Raw genomic sequence first — 24,107 nt, forward strand, 5'->3', positions numbered from 1 at the left:
ACAAGTTTGCTAAATAATACTCGGCTTTTTTGTTCTAGTGATGTGTTGTTCTTCAAGGGTTGTGTATCAGAAGCAGAAAGATTCTACCTGTGTCCCTCTGCTTTATGATTTTGTTTTTCTCCGATTATATTATTAAACTTCTTGTGTGATTCTAACATTGTTGTTATTGTGCCTCTATGAAATGTTACTGGGGGTATTAACTGATTGCAGTGGTACAATAGTGGTACAAAAACAATAACAAAATTGCAAAGAAAATCACACTACTGCATGTTGTCCAAAGCTGCATAAAAAAGTCATGCTATACAATGTCATCCAAAATCGTGTAAAAAAGTCATACTATCGCATGTCAGTCAAAATCACACAAAAACGTCCTTTAGCATGTCGTCTAAAATCGCACAAGAAGTCATACTATAGCTATATATGTCCTTCAAAATCGCATGAAAAAGTCATGCTATAGCATGTTGTTCCAAATCACATAAAAAAGTGATTACCATATTGTGACGTTTGATGACATTTTTTATCAGCTGCTTCTTTAAACAACTTCAGACAGTGCGCTTCCTTGAGTTTGGGAACAAAGTGTCTGAAAATTTACTGATGCATGAAATGTTTAAATTTGCAACCTCTACTCTGTCTTTCCTCGTCTATTATGAAGACATGCTTCAGTGTCCAAAGAGCCATGAAGCTCCATCCCCACGGCTGCAGAGAGCCACAGAGCCTGTTCACTTTGTTTTTCATTTGTCTTGTTTGTTATTATTGATATTTAATATTAATATTGAACCAAATAAGAGAAGAGTAAGAAAACATTATTGATCTCCTTAGGTATCCAATTGCAGACACATTCCATTGAATCAGTATTTTATTACATCTTACTACAGTTTATCCATTTTAACAGATGCTGCAATTACAACTTTTTCGAATCATTTCTTGAGAATACAGCTGTGGTTAGGACCAAATCAAAAGAACGGTTTAATTATCTCTGAATGTGTCCAGATATAATGAGATATGTTGACCTGAAACCTGTCTCTTCTTACGCTACTTTTCCAGGTGAGAAACAGTCAGTGTGACATTTAAGATGCACTTTTAATTGAATATAAAAAAATTATTGGCAAAACATTTACAACTACAGTCAACTAAAAAATACAAACGAAAGCAAACAAAAATGCAACGTGACATTTAAAGGTTGATCAGCTGATCAGTTTCCTGATACCAAATTAGTCACCAAATAAGTGTGTAAGCTCAGTGTCACACATTCCCAAAAATACCGGAGGATGGTGTGATCTCACACAGTCCGTCCGGCGTGGTACAGTCAGATGAGCTCGGAGGGGAATGCATGTTTGTAGAAGTGTACTACTGCAATAAAAGGGCAACAGAATTGTGATCATCAAGGTGCATCCAGCTGTTCCAGTAAAGTTCTTCTCCTTTTCTCCAGCTCGCCTTCACTCAGCTCACTGCCTGACGTATCCCAACCACCCTGAACACAACACACACAAAGACTCAGTGATATATAAAACAGGGTTCCTACAGCTTAAAGAAAGTCTTTTTTTAATACTTATTAGAATTTAATTTAAGTTAAGTTTTACAGTAGTTGAAATTTTAGAAAACGAAACACAAACTGACAGCAATTGCTTAAGATTGGGAAGAAATTATGCTTAAATATTTATTGTGACATAAAATCTAACTTTTTGGTGACCTTAATGCAAAAGGCATTGGGTGAATTATTCTTATTATGATTATTTTTTAAAGTTATCCATTATGTTGAGCTTTTCAATGCAATGTCAGATAAAAGATTCATAAGAATTTTACTTCCCATATCAAAGCATTTTTAAGACTTTAGACATTTTAATACCAAATAAGGCCTTATTCTTAGGTTGACAGATTCAATGCCTTTTAAAACGTTGTCAGGATCAGTGGGTAAACATTAAGGAATGAATCCTGACTGGTGTAATGGTGATGTGTCACTCATTCATCGCTCCCAACTCATTATCTAGAGATTCCCATGTAGAGGACTGCACTGTAAGCTTATTGACAAAATCAAAAAATATTTGATGTGATAAAAACATATTATTTTGAGCGCATTTTCCAAAATAATACATGCAAAGTACTTTTGCGTTTTGATGCGCTGCTCTGCTCACATTAAACATTATTTTCACACCACAACCCATGAATTTATCTTGCATCTGTCATCATAAAAAAAAAAATCTGTACTTTGTAATAACAGTAAGAAACAGCATTTAGCGCTAACGAGGAAGTGCCGTCTAATATCTATCTTTCTTTATATTTGTGCAACCAGTTGCAATCGCACTGCTCTCTTCTTTCATCCAGCTGCCATTTTTCCTAAGCCTATATAAGGTAGAATAATTCTCACTATACATCCTGACAGTAGTGAGTTTACTTGTCCACAGCCACGTTTCCCAAAGACGCCCTTTGAATGATAACTGTTATGTCTCACCGTGGATGACTTAACAGCCACATTTAGAGATTAACATTTTCTTTTGGCTGACACAGCAAACAAAAAACCCCTCTGAAATGACTAAAAGCTACTTTAAATGGTAACTTTCACTACTCTACGAAAATATCCATCAACATCAACATCCAGTTAACATCCATTAAAACATCAGTTTGCAAGAATTAAAACATAAATAAATAACACTAAAAGTGTTATTTAAAGACCAACCTCCTCTTTTGCAGCTTTTCTTTTAGGAGACTTCTGTTTCGAGTCCGAGCGAGATTTCCCCCGAGACTTGTCGTTCTCTTTATCTTTCTCTAAGTCCTTTTCACGCTTTCCATCGCGATCTCTTCCTTTCTTGTCATTGTCAGAGTCTGGCGTTGCCTGATTGAGATAACCTCCATCAGTGCACAAACACAAACTGAACATACAGATTAAATATTCAGCATTCACTGTCAGTGACCGCTGGTACTCGTAAGGGTCGCGAGGGGGCTGAAGCCTATCCCAGCTGTCATTGGGCGAGAGGCGGGGTACAGACTATAGCAGCGATGACATAGAGACAGACAACCTTTCACGCTCACAGTCACACCTACGGGCACCTGCATGTCTTTGGAATGTAGGAGGGAGCTGGAGAACCTGGAGAGAACCCACGAAGAAACGAGAACATGCAAACTCTGCACAGAAATGCCCCCCCGCCCAAGGACCAAACCTTGCCCCAACCTGAATTCGAACTAAGGACCCTTTTGCTGTGAGGCGTCAGCGTTAACCACCACACCACCGAGCTGCAAGATTTTACAGTATATACAATAAATGGATTTTGGGGGGTTTCCCTTGTACTTACAGACTTGTGACGTCTCTTCTTGCCCTTCTTCTTGTGTTTCTTGGATTTTTTATAACTTCTCTCTGGTTTAAGGCAGAAGATGTCGAAGAGTCAAAATTGCTGCACTTCTTCCATACAATAATAATCATCTAAGCTACCAGAGCCACTCACCAGATTCTCCACTAGATGAACGTTCAGAAGGAGATTTGGACTGGGACCTCTTTTTCTTCTTGTGGTATTCCTCTTCCTCAGACTCTGAGCCCTGTCAAAATATTTAAGTGAAGGAGCTCAGATTAAGGAAGCATGATATGGATTATTAAGGTGAAGGCAAAGGTATTCTTATAGATTATTAAAGAGGCCCTAATATGCTCATTTTTAGGATCATATTTGTATTTGGGGGGTCTACTAGAATAAGTTTACATGCTTTATTGTTACAAAATATAACATGTGTCTCATACTGCCCTCTGCTGCAGCACCCGTCTGTAATAGAGCTCCTGCCCCGCCTCCCGAGAAGCCCAGTCTGCTCTGATTGGTCAGTTGGCTCTCTCTATGCACAGTCTATTCTATATGTTACATTGTGATGTCACATTGTTATGGAAGTAAACACTGAAACTCAGACGAGCTGTTTCAGGCAGCTTAGGATCACTGTCTTTTGAAGGAGAGAGCTCCCTTTGGCTTGGACTTTGGGATGTATTACTTAGGAGACCTTTTACAAGCACAAAAATGCTATTTAAAAAAAGCATAACAGGTCCTCTTTAACTGCTAAAATGTTTGCGTACAATTCGTTGTCTTGTGCAATGAAGACTACCGACCGATCGAGAGCGGGATCGTTTCCTGTGGTGCTTCTTGGACTTCTTTGAGTGCTTCTTAGTCTTGGAGTGGTGATGTTGGCATTCATGCTGTAAAAAAAAAAAAAAAAACATTGCTAAACATCATCCTTGTCATTAAGATTGATAAATTCAGTCCATTCCCGCTGTCCTGACAGACTTACCTCTAGGACATGCATAAAGTCTTTGAATATCCTTTTCCTCTCTGACTCCAGAGTCACGTCTTCAAAGGCAGATTCCTTTAAGAATCTGTCTCTGACCTGAAATTAACACAAAGCGATAACTTCAATGACATGATACTGAAAACAATCAAAACAGAGAAGACAAGCTTCTGCTTATTGCTTTTAAAAATAATTTAGAAATTATTAGAACAATGTCACAGTGTAAGTATCTAAGTGATGTTAACAGAAAACTGAGTTGGTACTATGAAACCATAAGAATGTTATTTTGCATAAAGGACATACCTCCTCCCACGTAGTCTCTGGCTCCAGTGGTGGTGTGGCCTGCTTCAGCATGTTTTTAAAGGCTGCTTCTTTCCTCTTCATCTTCCTGGCCTCCTCCTTCTCTCGCTCTCTCTCTCTGGCTTCTGCCTTCTCCAGCAACTACGGAGAAAGAAATTTCAAAATGTGTTAATCAAATAAATATAAACAATGAAAATATATAAACACCCGGGGAAAAGGCTTTAACATAACATCAAGATATAGTTTTTAAGCATGAGATCCAAGGACACATAAACCTCACTCAAGTCAATAATATAACGATTGATTAAATATAATAACTACAATTTAAATCCTTTAACCTTAACTACGCTAAATTACTTAAAATGTTTGGAAAATGTTCTCCTGTCAATAAAACAGTTTACCAGCATCTATGTTCTTTATAAAGGCATAGTTGTGATTTTTTGAAGTGGGGCTGTCTGTGGTACTTTTCTGTAGTTGGTTTATTACACAGTAGATGGCGGTCGGGACCCTCCCAGTTTGGAGAAGAAGGCTGGAGTATCGCCAAGAAAACAAAGTGATGTGGACAATCTAAAAACATCAATTTCAGTTCAAGCGTACTCTATATTTGGAATATTTTTACCGGTTTACCTTGCTGTCAAACAGCCCTTTCCGACGGGGAACTAAAGCTGTTAAATCATTTATGGTCTCTTCATAGCCACCAGACTTTGACAATAAAAGTAATTTTACCTTGCAGAACACAGACCGCTACCGAAGAGCTGTATTGCTTGAAATGTCACTACTACTTCGGTGCGTTAAATAAGTGATAAATTGAGCCCTGCATGTGCGAGCCATTTTTTGCCTTTTGAAGGTAAATCAGTGAAAATATCTCATCCACTTGGACTGCTATTGATTTTTTGGTAGCTAAAATACGTTTTGCTCCTGACTTTGTCCGCAATAATACTTTGCTTAGCTTCCGTGTTTGTTTTACTGCCTGCTTTTATGGATAAGTACTTCATACAACCCCATTAAAAAAAAATCCAAATGATAACTTTAAAGAACTATGTAGGATATGAGAAAAGCTAGAAAAATATGTGTCGGACAGGATTCTTACACTGTTGAATGCCAGCTTGATGTTTCCTGCATCCAGTGTGGTGGCTCTCTTGTCTGAGCTGATTACTGATCCGAAGTCTTCAAAGCTCGTGTTTACTTCCACCAGGAAGCCTTTGTCCTGGCAGCACAAAGAAAGCAGAAGATTGACATGTTGAAATAATTAAATATCAAAACCAACACCTAAAAAAACACTGATATGAGCAGATGTTAAGTAAACAGTTTGTTCCTGTGCTAGAACAGTTTATTCACTATGCCACATATAATTAAGATTTTCAACACAGGTGAAACAACTTTACCTTAAGAATATCTTTGATGATCCTCTTTTCATCATGGTAGCGGGCCTTCAAGTCTTCCACATAGAATTTAAACAGATCTAGGGGAGTGGAACCTGCACAATAGACACATAAAGTCAAAAGATGTTGACAATATTTTTTATGCTGCAAAAAACTATAAACAAAGTCAAACACCAGACCATAACAAGCCTGCAAAATACAATAAAGCAAAAATTTAATAATCATTTAGAAATTTGTATGCTGAATGTTGTTAAATGTAAAACAATATCTAGTAAAAACATATCTAAAATTAATGAGGTAAAAAAAAGTGTATGCATCAGTGCACTGATGTGGTTTATACAGTATTTACGTCCTGAACTGTGCATGTGTTTATTTCTATGTTTATGTCATGTGCAGTTTGCATAGTCTGCATATCACATCCACGTGCTTCAGAGCTTTCGGCTCATGTGGACGTGTGAAGCCATGTGTGCTGCAGCCGGCTGTCCTACCCGGCTGGCCAAGCATGTTGGCGAAGCGAATGTCTGAGCTCAGGGTCGGGTACATCTCCATCCAGGCAGACATGGAGTGAAGCTGACCGTGGTCGTGGAGCTCGTCCAGGAATTTCTGAGAGAAACAACATTCAAAAATACAAATTTAGGGAAGCAACTCATACAGAATGGTTATACAAACAGAACTGATCCTTTCTGTGGATTTAGTTTGTTATCGAACCTTTTTATTGACAAACTGTCAAACAGCTACAACAATTTACCTTTGCAGTCTGGGAAATTAAAAAGTAAATTTAAGACATCAAGCCAGCATTTCTTTCCCTGACATGGTGACTTCAAGTTTGTGTTTTGAGATGCACATGATTTGACCCTAATTTTTGCTCACCTGGAATGCCTCTCTGTTTTTGCGTTGTCGTCTCCTTTCTCTTAGAAGAGTCTTCTGTTTCTCCTCCTCCTCCTCCTTCTCCAGCGCCCGGATGTGCTCCTCAAAACAAATGAGGGCATCCTCTTTATCCATGTCTGTAAGCAGGAAAGAACAAGTTTTTTTTTTTTCCCGGGAGAGGAAGCACACTTTCCCTGGAGTCCTGGGAAATTGACTTGTTATGTCAGCTACAGTCAAAATCTGAAGCAACACTAAAAGCAACCAGGAGAAATTTGCTTAGACCTAAAGGTTATCAAGTTGACCACTTTAGTGCTTTATCTGTCAGTATTAATAATAATGAAGGCAAAAGAACACCATTTAGAATAAAATTAACATGAACTTGACATGCAGCTTGGACTGCGCTATAGCTGCAAAGGAATATGAAATACCAAATGTATCGCCTGTAATCTGTCTGCTGTGAACAGCCATATGGAAGGGACATTTGACGTCTATTCTATTTTATTCATTGTATAAACAAACTTAATTTGTAAAATTGGAAGTTTTGAAAGTCATTCTTTTGAGCTGAAATTCCTTCCATGTTTTGCTCCTCTCTGTTCAATCATGTAAAGCTGGTGGCAGAAATCATGTTGTGTTCGGCTAATTTAGATAGTAGAGCCTGAAATAGATGCATTTGGCAGGTCAAAAGGAAGTTACTGCTCTGCTGTTGAGCTTTGCATCACTGCCTACTTTTGGAACTGCATCCACGTGGGAGGATGTAAAGGACTTAATTATTTCAGCAGTGATACATGTGGTGGTACATATATTTTCTATTCATAAGCCTTTTGGACAATGCCTGTAACATAACTAGTTTTTCTTTTTTGCCCATCATTATATTTCTTGGGAAACAGGAAATTGTTTGGATGTGTATTTGGATGTGGATGTGACTCTGTTTCCCAGGATTTAACTCTTTTCATAACACTATAATCAGGAAGAAGTGGGAACAGGTTGAACATAAAAGTGAAGTTATGGTTATTTCAACTAAAGTGAGGTAGAAATTTGTTCTCTCACTTCAATCATCTGTTTCAACTAACGTCAATAAATAAAGACATGAATTTCTGCTCTCATACTCTGCAGCTCCTCGTCCTCTGCAAAGGTGGGGTTGTCTAGCAGGTACTGCTGGGCCTCAGACCAGGTAGTGCGGTATGTTACATTGGCCATGTTGTCCAAAATGTTCTTCAGAGCTTCCCAGTTTCTCTTTCTTAGTTGCTTGGCTTGCTCCTGGAAACATTTTGTAAAGGAGGAAATCACAATGTCAGCTGTGCTAGTGTCAAAAATGAAAAAAATGACAGAGGGTATCCAAATACTTAATTCTGCCCTCTGTCATCATACTGAACAAATGACCTTATTAGACTTTAGTGATTGCTGTGATTTCTTATGATGTACTTCTTTCTTCACCCCCTCTTAAAATATAACAATTTATTGTACTGGCAAATAAGACTGAGAGTTGAATGATTCTACATCACTGTGATAAAGATGCAGACTGAAAATATCTTAAAATTTTGAGGGAGTTTTGGCTCAGCTGTAGAACGAAGCCTTACCTTCTCTTTCTTAGCAAGGAAGAACAACACATCTTCATAGATCTCCAGCCTGTCCCTCTCTGGTACACAGCTCCACACCTCCTGCTCACTAAACATCTGCTCTGCTTTCCTGGTTTGCAACAGACAAACACACACTCGTTAAGGATATTTTCATACAATAACCCACATGAGGGCAGCATTTCCCAGGCCAATTTCACCTCTAACTCTGGTTTTTAATACTTAAAGCAAGCCATGAGATGCACGGTTGTGTAGAGTCAATACAAAACTCATTACATGCTATCAAAAACAGAATTTTCTTTAGAAGTACAACTGTCTTTCAAGATGACTGAAAATATCTTATTTTCTTTAAATGACTTTTCCAAACACGTTCATTAGAAGAATCTAAAGCTGTGGGTGACTGTAGCAAAATAAGGTATTAAATATAAGGAGACACACGCACACAGTCAGATAACCCTGCTATCCAGTCCAACTGCCTGCTGTGTGCCATCCCAAATCACAGCCTGAGTCACCACAACAACCCCGACACCAGAAGAACTCTGGAACGGGCTCACTGTCAAGGTCACTATTCGATCAGTGCGTCCGCTCTGTCTGTCACCATGACTTTCATACTAGCGCTAAACCAAAAAGTGCTGCTGATCTGGACCTCAAGCAAGACCAGAATTTAAAAATGTGTGACTGTTGTTGGCATAACTTCTAATGCATAGCTCCTTACCAAATATTTATAATATAAGTTAAAGAAACTCAACTGAATTTGTATGTTAAGTAAAAAAAAAAAAGATGCTATTTCGAGTTGTAGTTTCTAGCATCTGTGTTGCATTTATGAGTGAAATTCATAAGAGAAAGAGGTTAAACGGCAAGTTGTGATTTGCATCCAAATCCAATACTTTGTTTACATGTTATCCCCAACATTTAAAAAAAAACCAACAAAAAAAACCCAAAGCTATAGTAGTGGTAGTGCAAGCAAAAAAACTCCTTTAGTCTGCTCACTCACTAAATTTTTACCAAGCAATATCATGTTAAGTTACCAGTGTGACGAGAGTTAAGGGGTCATTGCAGTTTAAGAGCACACTAACAGTGCTATGACTGCAGGATGGCGTGCACAAACCCGTAGATGACCTTTCACTGATCCCATCTGCATAATCATATTGACAATTCAGGGAACCACAAATCTATACAGAAAAAAACAACTTTGTGAGATCACTGCAGCACTTACTTGTATCTGGTGGTAGATGTCATCTTCTCGTGGTTCTCCAAAAACCTTTGAAAGGTCTCTTTGGACTCCTTGTATTTAATTCTGGCCTCCTCTTTTTCTTCCTTTTCTGTTTGGACTTTGTAGGCATTGAACGCCTGTTTCTTCTCACTCAGTTTGGGAAGTGCACTTTGTTGATAAGGAAAAGGGAGAATTTGAGGTCAGATGGGCATCGTTATCACCTGCTGTTGTAATGAGGATTAACAGATATCAGGAGAAAAGTGTACCTGTATCGAGGGTCATTAATTATCATTTTCATAGCCTGTTCCCAAGAGGAATTTGAGGACACACCCTGAAATACAGAGAATAAAATTCAGTCATGATGGCCTGTACTCTTAAACAGGCAAGTTAAATTGACACTTGACATATCTAACGTTTTCAAAACAATAGCTCACGTTAATAAACTTGTTCAGGGTTCGCACACATTTTTAACCAAAGCTTTTTCAAAAGTTTTACATTATATTTTAACCCATTTCCATGAAATGCACAACAGCTTTATGGCATTTTCCTGTACATCTCCTCATGTGAGGATGCGGTTCTATGTTTATCACGTGACTCTAGTAAAGTTTAAACAAGGTATTTTATCAAACAAGCAGAATTAGAAAGATTTTAAATTAGCAATACAAGGGACATTAGACATGTTTTGGGATTTTATACAATAATCAAAACAGTGTAAAATTATAATTTTTATTAATAACTATGGGAACCCTGATTGTTTCACTGTCCTTTGTTAGAAAAAGCATGTGCGACAGGCAGACGAGCAATGAGCTGTACTTCTTTGTCTCCTGGCAGTCAACACATTTTCTTAATTACTAATAGATACAGGGTTAAGAGGTGTGGAGAGGCAATAATTCAAAGGAGTACCGCTAAAGGACTTATGTAAGCGCCCTTTCGGCCACTTGCCTCTCTCAGGGCTTGACTCCCTCATCCATTATAAACTGATTCCACCGCGTGCCTCTGTCTTGTAAGTTGTCACAGTTATTCTAACTCACTGAGGCATGCCGCTTTCTCTCACTGTCTTAATCCCAGCCAGCCCCGTGCCTTTGATCCAATAAAGCTAATCATAAAGACAGAGCCATTAAGATCTTGCAGGAAATTGCAAGCATTCTCAGAGGAGAGCTTTGTGCACAAAATTAAAAAGAGCCTAAATATAGCAACATTCAAGGTGGGTGGCGCTAGGCCGCCTGCGACACAACTCATCCACAGCAACAGGAGGTGAAGCTTAACAACTGAGCTAAGACCTCCCAGGGACTCATGAGGAGGGACAGGGATTAGATCCTGATCACAATGCAAGGGATCTTCTGGTAAACAGATCAGGCATTAAGCGAAACTGAAGTGATAAAAACAACCTTAGAAACAGACCATCTATGTATGATGCTGTACAACTCAATCGCTAAAACACTTGTTGGAATTGTATACATTTGTAAGCTTTACTATGGTTAACAACAGAGTGCTACACGGATGAGTTTCTTTTTTTGTAGGCCAAACGCAAAAGTTTTCAATGCCCCCCTCCACAAAAAAAAAATACATTCGGATTTTGCAATTGGATTTTCGATAAATGCAGAAAGTAAGCTCTATGGCAAACATACATTTAAGATACTTACACATTTTTACTCAGCAAGATAATCTTCACAGATGAACACTACTATTATGATTTTTGAATCTTAAGTGCAATCGCAGAAGTAAAAAGCTAACGTTAGGCTATAAACAAACTATACCATGGTAACATGACTTCAACGATGCCACCACAGTGAGGCTGTTAAGCCTTGTTATGATGACGTTTTAGTCTTATTTAGCTACTTATTAGCAATTGCCTTTTTCAAGACACATAAAAGCATAAAAATTCACGAGCAGGGTGTTTACCCATGCATTTTATGTTGTAGAACAAAATGTTGAAGTCTCTTAAGATTGTGTTCACCAAATACCTTATTTTGGGCACCTAACCAAAAACCTAGTGACTTTAAGATGACTGAATCAGGAGTGCAAAAATACTAACTCATTCCTGCAGCTTTCTATCATCAGTTCCTTTATCTCTGATTGATTAAGGCAGCCAAAAGCCATATTAAAATGGAAAACATGCTGTTGATATGCTTAACATAACAGTAAAAAAAAAAAAAAAGGCCATTTCCACCTTCACCGATTTATTTTATCAACTAAAATGTATTGAATAGAAAGAACCTTGTTTTAATATTTTTTTTATACTTACGTAAATAATTTTTAATGTGTCTGCTTGTCAGGGAAGTTTTTACTGTATGTACCAATGGAGACACCTAACTTTGTTGTGCAGCTGTGCAATGACAGTAAGTGCACTGAATTGAATTGCATTTTAAAACAGCAAATACATGATAAAGAAAACAAAAGTCACCCTGATGATATTTTGCACTGCAAACTGAACTCCACTCCAAGTGATAGCAGTGATGAAGTCTAAAAGATTCATGGTGGTGGTCACAGTTAAAGTAAAAACGCTTTAATGTATACTAATGTATCTCAAGGTAAGCAGCCTGATACAAGCTGAATTGTTTCTGCATTTAACCTGCTAAATGTCAAGTAACGTGAATGTGCACGACAGGCTGACAGAAACAACACAGCCCCTGCACTTCCCTACAGTGTGTGTGACCTCTAGTTCATCTACATGTTAACCCCATCTGACAGCCTGACGCACCTTCTCCTTCAGCAGCTCTTTGAAGGCCTGCTTCGCCTCCTCTTTAGTGTTCCACTTGTAAGTTTTCTTCTGCAGTTCAGGCCGTTCCTCTTTTGTGATTTCAATACTGAGGGCAAAGACAGACGGTAATGCATTAACTTGGCTGTCTTTGCATGAAGCATTTAAGATGATGTGATGCATTAAATTAATTTATGAGACACAAAAATAGACATCTTTATTCATTAATGCATTAGGCTAAAAGGGTGCTGTGTACATAAACACAGTGTAATAATGGCTATGGTTCTGGCTTGATGTATGTGGTGTAAGTCTGAGAACTGGAGACAGTACCCGTCTCTGTGTCAGACATAACTGTTTACCTGGCTGTGGCCTCTGTGGCAGCTGAGCTCTCTAAGGACACCACAGGTGCATCTGCAGTCTTGACCTCAGCTGTGTGATGCACGGCCGCCTGAGACAGGTGCTCCTCTGAGACTGCTGTTGCAGTTTCCGCCTCCATTACGGTTGCCATAGTGGCTGTATTATCTGCTTGCACTGCAGGAGCTGCTGTGGTGCCAGGAGCCATTGCCTCTGCCGTTCTGAAATCAGAGCATGACGGGTCAAACCGTAACATGATGGGAGGAACACCAGGACAATGCAACTGACTGGAATATAAAGGGTCGCTACATGAAAATGAAAAGCTGTCATAATAATAATAAAAATGTTTTTGATCATGGAGGAAGAAGTAATGTTCAATAACCGTTGTATTTGTTGTTCATAATAAATAATGCAGCCTTGAAGAGTAACCGAAGGTAAACAGGAAGCTCTTACCCATTCTCCTCTGCTTTGATCATAGCTGGAATAGACAAGAGGAGATAGCTGTTAGGGTACTTGTTTTCATTTCAAAGCAGACTGCAGATAAGAGAACAGCACAGAGATAAATGTACTGCAGGAGCCACAGTGTGTTCCTGTATTTGTGCTTCCCGTGTTTGTACATCAATGATGTCCTAAACCCCCTCTAATGCCTGGCTTGATTTGTCAAAAAAGCCAGTTTCCTGCCATTCATCACACTGTTAAAGGCTCATCCATGGAGCGCAGCAGGGCTCAGTATGGAACATTAATGACTTTCTCACAACAGGTTTGACATCATCAGGCAGCAGCTCTTTACCTTCCAGATCCTCCAGCTCTTTGGGTTTGGTCCATCTGGACTCCTTCGTCTGAGAGTTGTAATAATAAGGCTTCCCTGTGTCAGACTTGTACTCCTTCCAAGGGCATTTAGACAGCATTTGCTAAAAGCATCAGAGAAGAAAGTATTTCAGTTGTGAAAACTAGTGTGCTGTAGGTGATCCATACGGAAATAATTATTTAACTACTATGATAACAAGTGTATTATTTTTTTGAATTAGTTTCATTTATAGGTGAGTGGCTAGAATTTAATTTTTTGTTTGACAGAGAAAGGGAAGGGAAAGCTTCAGAACAATTATGTTTCAAGCACTACTTGCACAGGAATAGTAATGCCAGGGGACTCCATGTGATAAAGAAATTACACCCCCTATATCTGTGTTTCATGCATTGCATTTGCACTCAATAGAGAAGCCTGTATTTTACTTGAATTGATTGAGATTGTCCCCCTTATGATTTCAAGGCCATAAGTGTATTGCTGCACTGGAACAGTTTTTTTCTCCAAGTAAGGAAATTGAATATTTGCAGTATTCACAAATCACTTAAATTTATACACATTTTGCTTTTAAGTGTTGGAAGATGCAATCATCACTAAAGCGCATGTCATGCAGCGCAGACAATAAAAACAAATGAAATTGTCAGTTGTCACATTTACACTGCACACAAAAGTGTGTTTATATATTCACAACATCGACTTATGCAATGAGTAACATGCAAGAAAACATTTCCCCTTAAAAACTACCCTAGCTGCTGGTAGCCTTTATGTGACACTGTGAATTAAAATAATTTTTCTCAGTCTAGCTAATTGTATATGAAATACGATATGCATGTGCATTACAATAATAATACAATCACTAATCTTGAGGAAGCCAATAGCAAAGTACTAATATTTTCAAATAACCTGTGTTTGACAAAAAAAAGGCAGGAAATTTGCAGCTGAATTTTTACTTTAAAATTACGAACATGGCAGATTTGCACAGGAGTAACATCACAGACGACATCCACAATCATTTCAAATGATCAGAGTTCCCCAGGTAATACTAGTCCTGTGCAAAAGGGGCTTAATTGGTTTTCATATTTTTTGTTTGTTGCTAATGAGCTGAATGTATCTAACTGTATTTAATAAATACAATTAGATACATTCAGCTCATTAGAAGCATGTATGAGAAGTCTCACATACTAAATACTATTTAGTATGTGAGACTTCTCATACATGCAAGTAGGGTCTTTTGAGGGCTGAAGATGTCAACATTGAAGCGTGGCTAAATATGGTTCATTTAATTAATTGTTTATGTACAAAATATATATATGAATATGTAAGTGAGAAAATAAATGGTTATTTGGGATCAGCTAAGTTTGCAACATCAAAAGGATAAGTTTTTTAGACAGGACACAAAGATGCATACATTCAACAACACTTAAGACCCTTCAACATGCATTTGATCTTGGATTAATCACCATATTTAGTTTAAGGATTGACTGATACACAAACAAATGCTTCAGTCTAACCGTATTAAAACGCGGGTCCCTGTATCTTCAATTTGATGGCAGCAATTTACAAATGCATGTTAAACCATGTTATGCAAATGATAAAGGTTTGTACCTCAGCAGGAGATTTGAGTTCATCTGGTTTCTCCCATGTGGACTGCTTAGTCTCTGTATTGTAGAAGTAGGTCTTCCCATCCAGTGATTTGTGTTCTGTCCACACGGACTTCTAAGGGAGACAAACACAAATTAATCAGCTGTCTTAATGCCAAGAAAACAAAGAAACAGAGCAAGAAACAACCTAACTTTGGTTCCATGTAAAATGCTTTCAAGGCTCCTAGTTAATATTGTCAAAACTTCTATCTACTTCTACTAACATCTATCTTTCCATTTTCATTGTGCACTAACCTTCTTTGGCTGTTCCTCCTGTGGAGATCCATTTGTAGTACTCTGCAGGGACAATAAAATGAAACATTATCCACACTGCAGTTATTGAGAAGACAAAAAAACCCAGTAAACTTGCAATTACTGCATATAAAGACAAATTATGTCTTACAGCTGTTCCAGGTGCTGCAGCTGTGAGGATAAAGACACAAATCAGTCAGACACTTTGCTTCTAATGAATAAAAAATATGCAAGAATATGATTTGTAAAGAAAGTGACAAATGAAAGCTCTTACCTGTGGAGTCAACACCAGGCTGTGAAAAAGACAATTTTAACAACAAATTATTTCCTCACAAACACACTCACAAATGCAAGCAATACAGACTCATCACTCACAAAAAAAAAAGCAGCTGACAAAGCTTTCATTATTTGTACAAGACACTTGTACACACTCAAGATGCAAAAATATACTTGTGATGATGAAGTGGACGTCTTATGATCTCTAAAGCTGCGTGAATGTTGCCCTGATAAATATATCCGATTGCTCATTTGCATAACTTGCTTACCCGTTGGTTTTAAAGACAAATTAACAGAACATCAACAATTAAGGGCTCATGTGTTTCATTGCGTTTACTGTGATTCACGGCTGAACCAAAGCCAGAACAAAACAATAAGGGACATATTGCACGCAGGTGTTCATTTCAATTCTAATCATCCACTGTATTTAGTGATGTTTTCAGTTGTTTCATTTTAATTTGTGGTTAACAATATACTGTTTTGTTTTTTGGGTTTTTTTTATGGAATGACATCAATTCATACCCAACAGTTACTTGCCAGTGCAAATGATTCACTTCGCATTTCACAGGTTGAAGTGTATTTTTAACAAGTGTGAAGCAAAGCACCGATGGAAAAAGTAGCAAGGAGAGTTACCGGTCCCGTTGGTTGTACAGCCGCAGCTGGCATGCGAGGGGGCATCATCATCCCTGGCATCATAGGTGGCATCATGCCTGGCATCTAATAAAAGAAGCATCATGAAATATTCATCTGGCATTTCCATACCACCCAGTGCAGGAAGAAGTATTAAGACACAGTGTGATACAGGGTGTTGGTGTCTGTGGGGAGGGCTGCTTGCAACTGGGGGGAGAAGGTGAGACTGAAACTGAGTCTGCGGTGCTGATTTAATGGTGTGATGCCACAGCTTGCGACCTGTGAAGCAGCAACACACCAAACTACATCCCCTCACCACCTTTTGAGACTTGGGTTGCTTGCGACCTTGAACACCCCGAAGTGTCATTCCTATTTATATGCATGACAGGACCACAAACACTTGCTAAATGTGAACTGTTTTTGCTTTAAAAGACAAATAACTTTTAAAAAAAGAGTGGCGCTACATCAGCAGCATTCAGTAAACCAATGGTAGGGGTTCAATAAGATGAACAAGCATCTCTTTAAAAGACTATGAGTGCTATTTGAAACATCAACTAATCATTGCATAACAGATGAGCTTCTGTGCAGTGCTGAGCAAAACAAGAAAGTCAAAAATAACTTTTCTAATGACCAACACACTATTATGTATCCCACTGCTTTTCTTGGCAAGAACTGCTCTACTGTGCTGTGATTAGCTAGTAATCATCATGTCAACATGTAGAAGTTGGAGATGGTTAGGGTTAAAAAGAGGTCATAACTATGGCTAATGCTAGCCAATCACAGAACAGTAGGGCAAGACTTGCAAAGAAAAGCAGTGGGATCAATTAACATATGGACAACAAACGACTGAGTTAAAGGAAAACTTCAGTTTACTATAATTTGTGTTTAATTTGTGTTTATTTCAGACCAGAAACTCTATCAGTTATGGTAATATTGTGTAATTTCTGATATCTCCAACAAGTGGGATGTCATATACTGCTAAAGGGTGAAATACAAGCAGTCAAATGCACGTGATGAGCCAGGTTGTGAACAAGCAGACAAGTCAATTTTGCCAGATTCTGCCACTTTATTTTGGGGTAAAAACACAAGTGATTGGACAGTAATGTCGCTAATTATCCCTTATTTCACAGGATAATCCATGAGCGCACACATCTACTGCAACCACAGAGGGTCAAAGTGATACCAGTGGTTTGTCTTTGGTTCTTTTCCAAATAAGTTTGACTAATCTGCACATATGACCATCAAGCCCAGTAAGTTCAGTGTTTTCCACAGAACTAGATTCGATGTGTGGCTGTAGCTGATGGGCTGTGAAGGTGTGCCTGATCAGCAAACTTTGTTGTCACCGTTAAACAAGTTAAACCCAGTGCCTGACAGCAGAATGCGCGGTTTCATCTGTGGCTGGAAAAACGATTAACGCAGAGGGGTCCATTATCGGTGGGTTCATTCAAAAATCCAATCTGATGCTCTACACTACAGTGAGAGTGCTGTTTTTCTATTTCTATATGAATTTATGAACGATTACATTTCACTTTCACTGTGCTTGGTGCTCTGCCACTCTGAAAATGTGGCGCTCTGTGTAATCTAACAGTATATATTTTTTCAAAAGAATGAACAAACGGTCTAGTTTGTGCCAGAGGGAGCTCTGGCGCTCGATATGACTGTTTATGAATGCACCCAATGGGTCTGTGAAAGAGAGAGATAAGTGAGGGCGGGGGCGTGCAGCTCCAAAAATAGAAAATAAATATGAGGCGAGCAATGTTGATATATGTGGTGGGGCGTCTCAAAGAAATGAATGTGTAGGAAACCCTCAAGTCTGACCATTTTCTAGTTATATTGCAAACTTGATATATCTCAGCAATTACTTTGGTAAGGACGATCTTATCACCCCAGCAACTCACATAAAACCCAAGTTGGAATGACACATGCTTTTCCTTTAAATATCTTATTTTTCCTAAATGACACTTCTCAATGCTTTAAGGCTGCACATGATCAACAGCAGAGTCTCTTAACAGTTGTTCAGTGACAAAGCAGTTCTATACAGAAACATATTGCTTCTTTCGGTACAGCAGTTTGAAGAACATCTCCCTTAAACACTGTAGAGAAACTCTGGGACAACACCAAGTCTTTTTCTTTATTAAAGCAATAACTTTGGCCATAAAGCTTGTTAATTTATCCGTTGTGCGATGTGCAAAGCAGTATGTCCTTGGCTAACTCAGAATCAAAGCAGGAGAAATACTGGTGTGATAGGAGCAGCAGAAACACAGGCCACCAAGTCCTCCAAATCCAACAAAATAGAGACAAACCAACAAGATTCCAACAAAGCTCACCTGTCCCATTGGCGGTGCCCCCATTGGTGGCATGATACCAGGAGGAATTATACCAGGAGGCATGGAAGTCATGCTGGGTGGTCGCTGTCCCATAGGGGGCATTCCAATGGGAGGAAAATGAGGCGGTATTCCTGGTGGTCCCATCTAGACAAATGAATAGGGAGAGAGACAAGGTGCATTAGATTACGTTAAACATTCATGAAGGCCTTTAATATTTACCACTCTCAGTTCAACCCTGTATTACGACTGAAATAAGGTGAAAAGCTAACTGTTATTCTGTCACTGACTTACAAATGGGGGAGGTATCCCTGAGGGCGGTACACCTGGATAAGGTGGTGCTTGGCTCGGGCCATTATTAGCGTCCGATGAAGACTGTCATGAATGAGAAACACCACACAGAGTTAGTGAACTCACAATAGCCAGTGGACGCATAACGCATAATTGCCAGCATGCTTAATTTAATCAAGCTGCAACTGCTTTTTCTCCAAATATGTTCTTAAGATTTTAAAATGTGTTTAGATTTTATTTCAACAATATTACAGTTCATACTGTAACTAAAATTAGTTTTAATTTTTAGTTTTATGGTGAGATGCACATCCTTACTGATTACTATTTGTTTGTAAAAAAGAGAGTGGTGTAAGGCAGAACAATTCAACAGCACCACAAACTACAGCCTCCAAAATCACCATTAAGCCACCATTCAATATCTCTCTGGAACAGTTTGAACAAAAACTTAACATTATAACCTGCGTGATGATTTACTGCAAGGCATTTTTAGTAGCATGCATTAGTTTTAGCGTGGTGCACTTAAATGGAAATATTTCGGCGATAAAACATTTGCAAGCACAAAAAACAAATTGAGTGCTACTAAGTCTGCAAGGAAATACTGCTCAGTGCTCTGTCATGGATTGATAAGAGCAGAATCAGATTTGAGCAAGCAATCCCGATTATGCATGCACTCATTTCTGAGTCCGCTCTCAATTTCCTCCAGCTGTTTTTGGCAGCTACTGAGAACCTGAGATCACAAGCGGTCTCTTGCCAAACATTTCTGACTAGCAAGTGGCAGCAGGAGACACCGACATCTAGATGTGGGGGCCATGTCATTTCAAAGTCCACACACAAGGTACTCTATATCTCCCCTGTAATAAGCAACATTATTATTTAGCCTACAATTTCAATTACTGTGGGCATGTAGATATGTACTGTAAATTGAACATCAACAAAACCTACCTCACCTAGCTCATTCATAAAGATATATTAAAATACTCATATATCGTGACTCTGTATCTGCACTCATAGTGACCTAGAAGGCAGACTTAGCAACCCTAACACTGCACTTTTCGTAATGGGAAAAGATCCAACCTATGACTACGGTTGTCAAAACTCTTTAAACAAAACAGTCTGTGTTTATTATATGTCCCTTTAAAGGGTTGCAAGTTTATCCCCCTGGACGATTATCGAGGTGATATTTCACATTTTGCCGATGATCTGTATCAGTGTTTTATTTTAATGGTCGCTGATGAAATTAATTAATGAATAAGTGTGCATATTACACTGAACACACGTCAGAAAAGGCAGTCTGCACTACATCCAAAGAAAGTGTCAGCATCGGAGGAACTTTAACTTCGTAAAACCTCAGGGAGCTATTTTTATTCATTCATTTTTTAAATTTAAATTTTCCCTGACCTTAACGACAAAAGTTGCATGGAACTTGGTAATGTTGAAAATCTTAGTTTTGGGGGAAAAAAAATCTGCCAAAGGCATTTAAACAAATTTCTGTGTTGGAGTTTGTTGTATTCAAAATTCTATATATTGACAGAAAGATTTTCATTTCATTCAATTGTAAATGCATATCGGTTCCAAATATCAGTTAACGGTCTCCTTAACTACAAATAATCGTGTCGATATTGGACCTGAAAAACCAATATTGGTCAACTCCTAATTCCTTTTATAAAGCTTTTTTAAAACTATAAAACAACAACAGAGCAATAACCCGATTTTCAACCCAAGGCTGCATGGACAAAACAGCGGAAAAGGGAATGTGCTCAACCCCTGGATATTACTTGTGTACAGATTGTTAAAAAGTTATCCTCTTTAATATGCCTAGGACTTTTACCCCCTTTTTTTTGCCTTGGCATCACCAAAGGTATCAGGTATATTTTTTATGTACTAGGATTTCATCAAATTTTCTGGTATTGTGACAACACTAATTGCAACCAACGTCATAAAAAGAGAAAGTTGAGCATATATGAGTAAGATGCATATAGAAGAGAGTCAGCAAACAGAGCTGGAAAACAGGGCCAGTAAAAGCCACAGTAAAACAATTTGAGTGTGAAGAACATGGAGAGAAAGAATTTTATGTTATAAGAGCTGCTAGACAAGTTGCAATTATTGCATGAATAAAACAATGGACATTAAAGAGGACTATGTCTACAGGGATGAAGTAATGCAACATTAAAGTTGCCAACTGCCACAAAATTTCATGAATGAAGAAGAGGAGTTGGATAAAGGGGATTCAGACAATAGCTTGGATGATAAAGATTCAGACTACCTAAAGTGAGCGTGAGCAGCTTTTATCATTATACTCATGAGAGCTTCTTTTGCTGGCTAAAATGTAGCTACTCAATTCCTCTTACATGCTTTAATCATCTGTAAAGTTCACGATTCAGTCCTTGCTTACGTACAAATCTAATTCTGCTCTATTAAATCCTGTGAGCTCTCATAGGTTGAAATGCAGACTGAGAAGCAATCAAATCTGTTTTGGGCTCTTAAATCTTTTGTAAACAATACTTACATACATTTAGGCTACAAGTGATTAGACCATGTATGAGTCTGTCTCACCTATCTCATTCATTTGTAAAGAAGTCACGTTGTATAACTTTATGTGAGTTGGTAGTTCCTGAAGACTCAACTAATAAAGGTTTATAGACATTTACTCTAAGTTATACTGAGTTAACGTTATGTGTAAACGATAACGTAACGTTATAACCCAAGTTACTGATATCACGCCATCTACGATGTTAGATGGGTCTGACAGGCTCTCTATCAGCAGCTTAATGCACACTTTTGTTTATCTCTGTTCATTTTACTTAACGCTTATTACTATTCATAAATAAACACAGGCATTATCAAAAATCTCACCTGCGCATCTGGGAAGTGCTAACTTGCTGAGTAACTGCTGCCGTGTAAAAGCTGATCGTGATGAATGGCCACAGGCTCTGTCTAATTCCTGGTGAAGAATAATAGCTTACTGCCGTAAGAGTTTGGCTAGTTAGCCAACTTTTCAGCTAGCTAAACAGGCCTTTAACTGGACGTGGGTTAAAGTTTATGAATGCCGTTAGACGCATTTAAAAATGTTATATGTATATATAGCTAACGGCGTGTTAGTAGCCGCTAGCTTTTCATTATTATTAGCATCAGTTCTAGGACATAGTCCGAACCATAGCGATATGTGCCGCTCTCTTAGCTCCGCGCTAACACGACATGCTAACCTGTGATGTTTTGGGACGCGTAGCGCTATATTAGCATCATCGGGACAAAGAGCCGGTCATTAACCAAACGCCTAATAAATACACAATCACTTTTCACATTTATTGGCTTTTATTTTACTGTATATAATCTATTCTTTTGAATGATTGTACTCACCATGTTGACGAGAGGGTATGAACCTCCGAAAGCTTGAGCACCTCTCAAGAACGAGCAATACGATTGGTTCAACTCCCTCCGCGTGCAGAGGGGTCAGAGGTAAAGATTCAGTAGCGCCAGTCTGCGTCAGGGAATTGCAGAAATGCGCAATGACAGTTAGATTGTTGATAGTATGGTCCTACAGCTGTGTTTCAGAAAGATACAGTCGGTGACAATAATAGGCTGTGCAAAAACTGAATCATCGTCATCTCCATAGGAGATGAGCAAACGCCATCTGTTGAGGATGACCGCGAGATGTGGAAAAAGTCAGTAATTTGACACTTTGTTAAGTTTTTCTTCTTTATCAAGTTTTTCTTAAATGCAACAATTTAGGAAAGAAAGCGAACAAATTACAAAGTGATAAATTAAATACCAGAGGTGGAAGAAGTACTCAGATTTTGTGTTTCAGTAAAAACAGAAATACCACATTGTAGAAATACTGTTTTACAAGTAGAAGTCTACTTACTCATTATGCAGAACACTGTTTATTTCTACAATTCTACAATTCTACAATTTCATTTAGCAGACGCTTTTATCCAAAGCGACGTACAACACAAGCAAGAATTTAGACTTAAGGAAAAAACCCTTAGTAAGTGCAAAAAGTGCTTCAGGTGTGATTGGTCACAGGTATTGCCGTCTAGTGGCAGAAGAAGTGCCGCACAGCACCCCCCCCCCCCCCTTTTTTTTTTTTTTTTTTTTTTTTGGAAACCAAAGTAATAACCAGTAGCGATCTCAGCATCTGAGATTCGACAATCTCAGTATCACTACTTACGATGACAGTCAACATACAACATCACACAACTTTGTCAGTGCTAGATAATCATTAGGTGCTGGGTTTTGGACCATCTGACTTTATCTACCCCAAAGGGCAAAGAGGAGAAGAGTCAGGTTAAGTGCCTAGGTGTTCTCGGAACAATTGAGTTTTCAATTGTCTCTTAAAAGTAGAAAGGGACTCAGCAGAACGCACAGAGTTTGGAAGTTTGTTCCACCATTTGGGAACAACAGAAGAGAAGAGTCCGGCTAGAGATTTAGAGCCGTGCTGGGCTGGAAGCACCAGGCGTCTTTCGCATGCAGAGCGTAGTGGGCGAGTAGGAGAGTAGACCTGGATCAGGGATTCCAGGTAGGCTGGAGCAGTTCTTGTGATTGTTTTGTAAGCCAAGAGAAGTGCTTTGAATTTGATTCTGGCTACCACTGGAAGCCAGTGAAGAGAAATTAGCAGCGGGGTGACATGTGCTCTTGTGGGCTGGTTGAAGACCAGACGTGCTGCTGCATTCTGGATCATCTGAAGAGGTTTGAGTGAGCATGCAAGGAGGCCTGCCAGAAGAGAGTTGCAGTAGTCAATGCGTGAGATCACAAGAGCCTGAACCAGAAGCTGTGTGGCCTGTTGGGTCAGGAAGGGTCTGATCTTCCTGATGTTGTATTTAATATCATCGGATTATAATTACTTCTGCATTAATGTGTTCATTGCTTTAATGTTGCAGAGATTAAAGCTGGAATTTATTATTATTATTTCATGTAGGCCCAACTTTATCTGCTGGAAAACTTGTGGACTTAAATAACAGATTAACAGTTTTATCTTTAAAATTTTTTTTATCTTAATATATGATAATACATGATAATTTATTTGTTGATTATAAGTAATATGCGTCCGAATTTATATAGCACATTTCAGCAATAAGGATCAAAGTGGTATCAAAGTAATCAAAGTGGTTCACATAATACATTAGAAGCACTGAGACAAAGTGCAAAACAAACCCTTTAAAAGGACACTTAGAAACTATCAAAATCGCCATTTGAGCATGAAAACAAGACTAAGACAAGTATAAAATAAGAAAATAAAAGTTTCAAATAGAA

The 24,107-nt window shown here is 38.5% G+C and overlaps 1 protein-coding gene across 3 annotated transcripts; it reads right to left on the minus strand.

The window, feature by feature from the left end:
• Positions 1-838: 838 nt before the first annotated feature.
• Positions 839-22,314, minus strand: prpf40a (PRP40 pre-mRNA processing factor 40 homolog A). 3 transcript variants are annotated; one of them, XM_042494714.2, is made up of 27 exons: positions 22,215-22,297; positions 18,861-18,941; positions 18,570-18,713; positions 16,246-16,329; positions 15,611-15,629; positions 15,488-15,507; positions 15,340-15,381; positions 15,050-15,160; positions 13,433-13,553; positions 13,096-13,120; positions 12,648-12,863; positions 12,292-12,397; positions 9,857-9,921; positions 9,594-9,758; positions 8,381-8,489; positions 7,910-8,060; positions 6,807-6,940; positions 6,425-6,539; positions 5,940-6,031; positions 5,645-5,761; positions 4,558-4,695; positions 4,258-4,353; positions 4,046-4,165; positions 3,438-3,528; positions 3,288-3,349; positions 2,675-2,830; positions 839-1,471 (listed from the first exon to the last, which is right to left on the minus strand). In XM_042494714.2, exons 1-27 carry the CDS (start codon positions 22,215-22,217, stop codon positions 1,382-1,384), a joined length of 2,673 nt encoding a protein of 890 aa, XP_042350648.1. In that variant the 5' UTR covers positions 22,218-22,297; the 3' UTR covers positions 839-1,381. The 3 variants fall into 3 exon arrangements, with proteins under 3 accessions (XP_042350648.1, XP_042350649.1, XP_042350650.1); XM_042494715.2 differs by having other exon boundaries at positions 4,079-4,165; positions 22,215-22,292; XM_042494716.2 differs by lacking the exon at positions 18,861-18,941 and having other exon boundaries at positions 22,215-22,314.
• Between the last annotated feature and the right edge of the window lie 1,793 nt (positions 22,315-24,107).

Source organism: Plectropomus leopardus, chromosome 10 (genome assembly GCF_026936395.1).
Source record: "Plectropomus leopardus strain MGB_pleo_1.0 chromosome 10, ASM2693639v1, whole genome shotgun sequence".
In the NCBI taxonomy this organism is placed as follows: Eukaryota; Metazoa; Chordata; class Actinopteri; order Perciformes; family Serranidae; genus Plectropomus; species Plectropomus leopardus.

Coding starts and splice junctions, on each gene's coding strand:
- prpf40a (XM_042494714.2), bottom strand. Junction 6,540..6,806: donor AAAACAGAGAGGCATTCCAG/GTGAGCAAAAAT, acceptor TGTTTCTCTCAG/AAATTCCTGGACGAGCTCCA. Junction 1,472..2,674: donor GAAAAGCTGCAAAAGAGGAG/GTTGGTCTTTAA, acceptor TGTTGTGTTCAG/GGTGGTTGGGATACGTCAGG.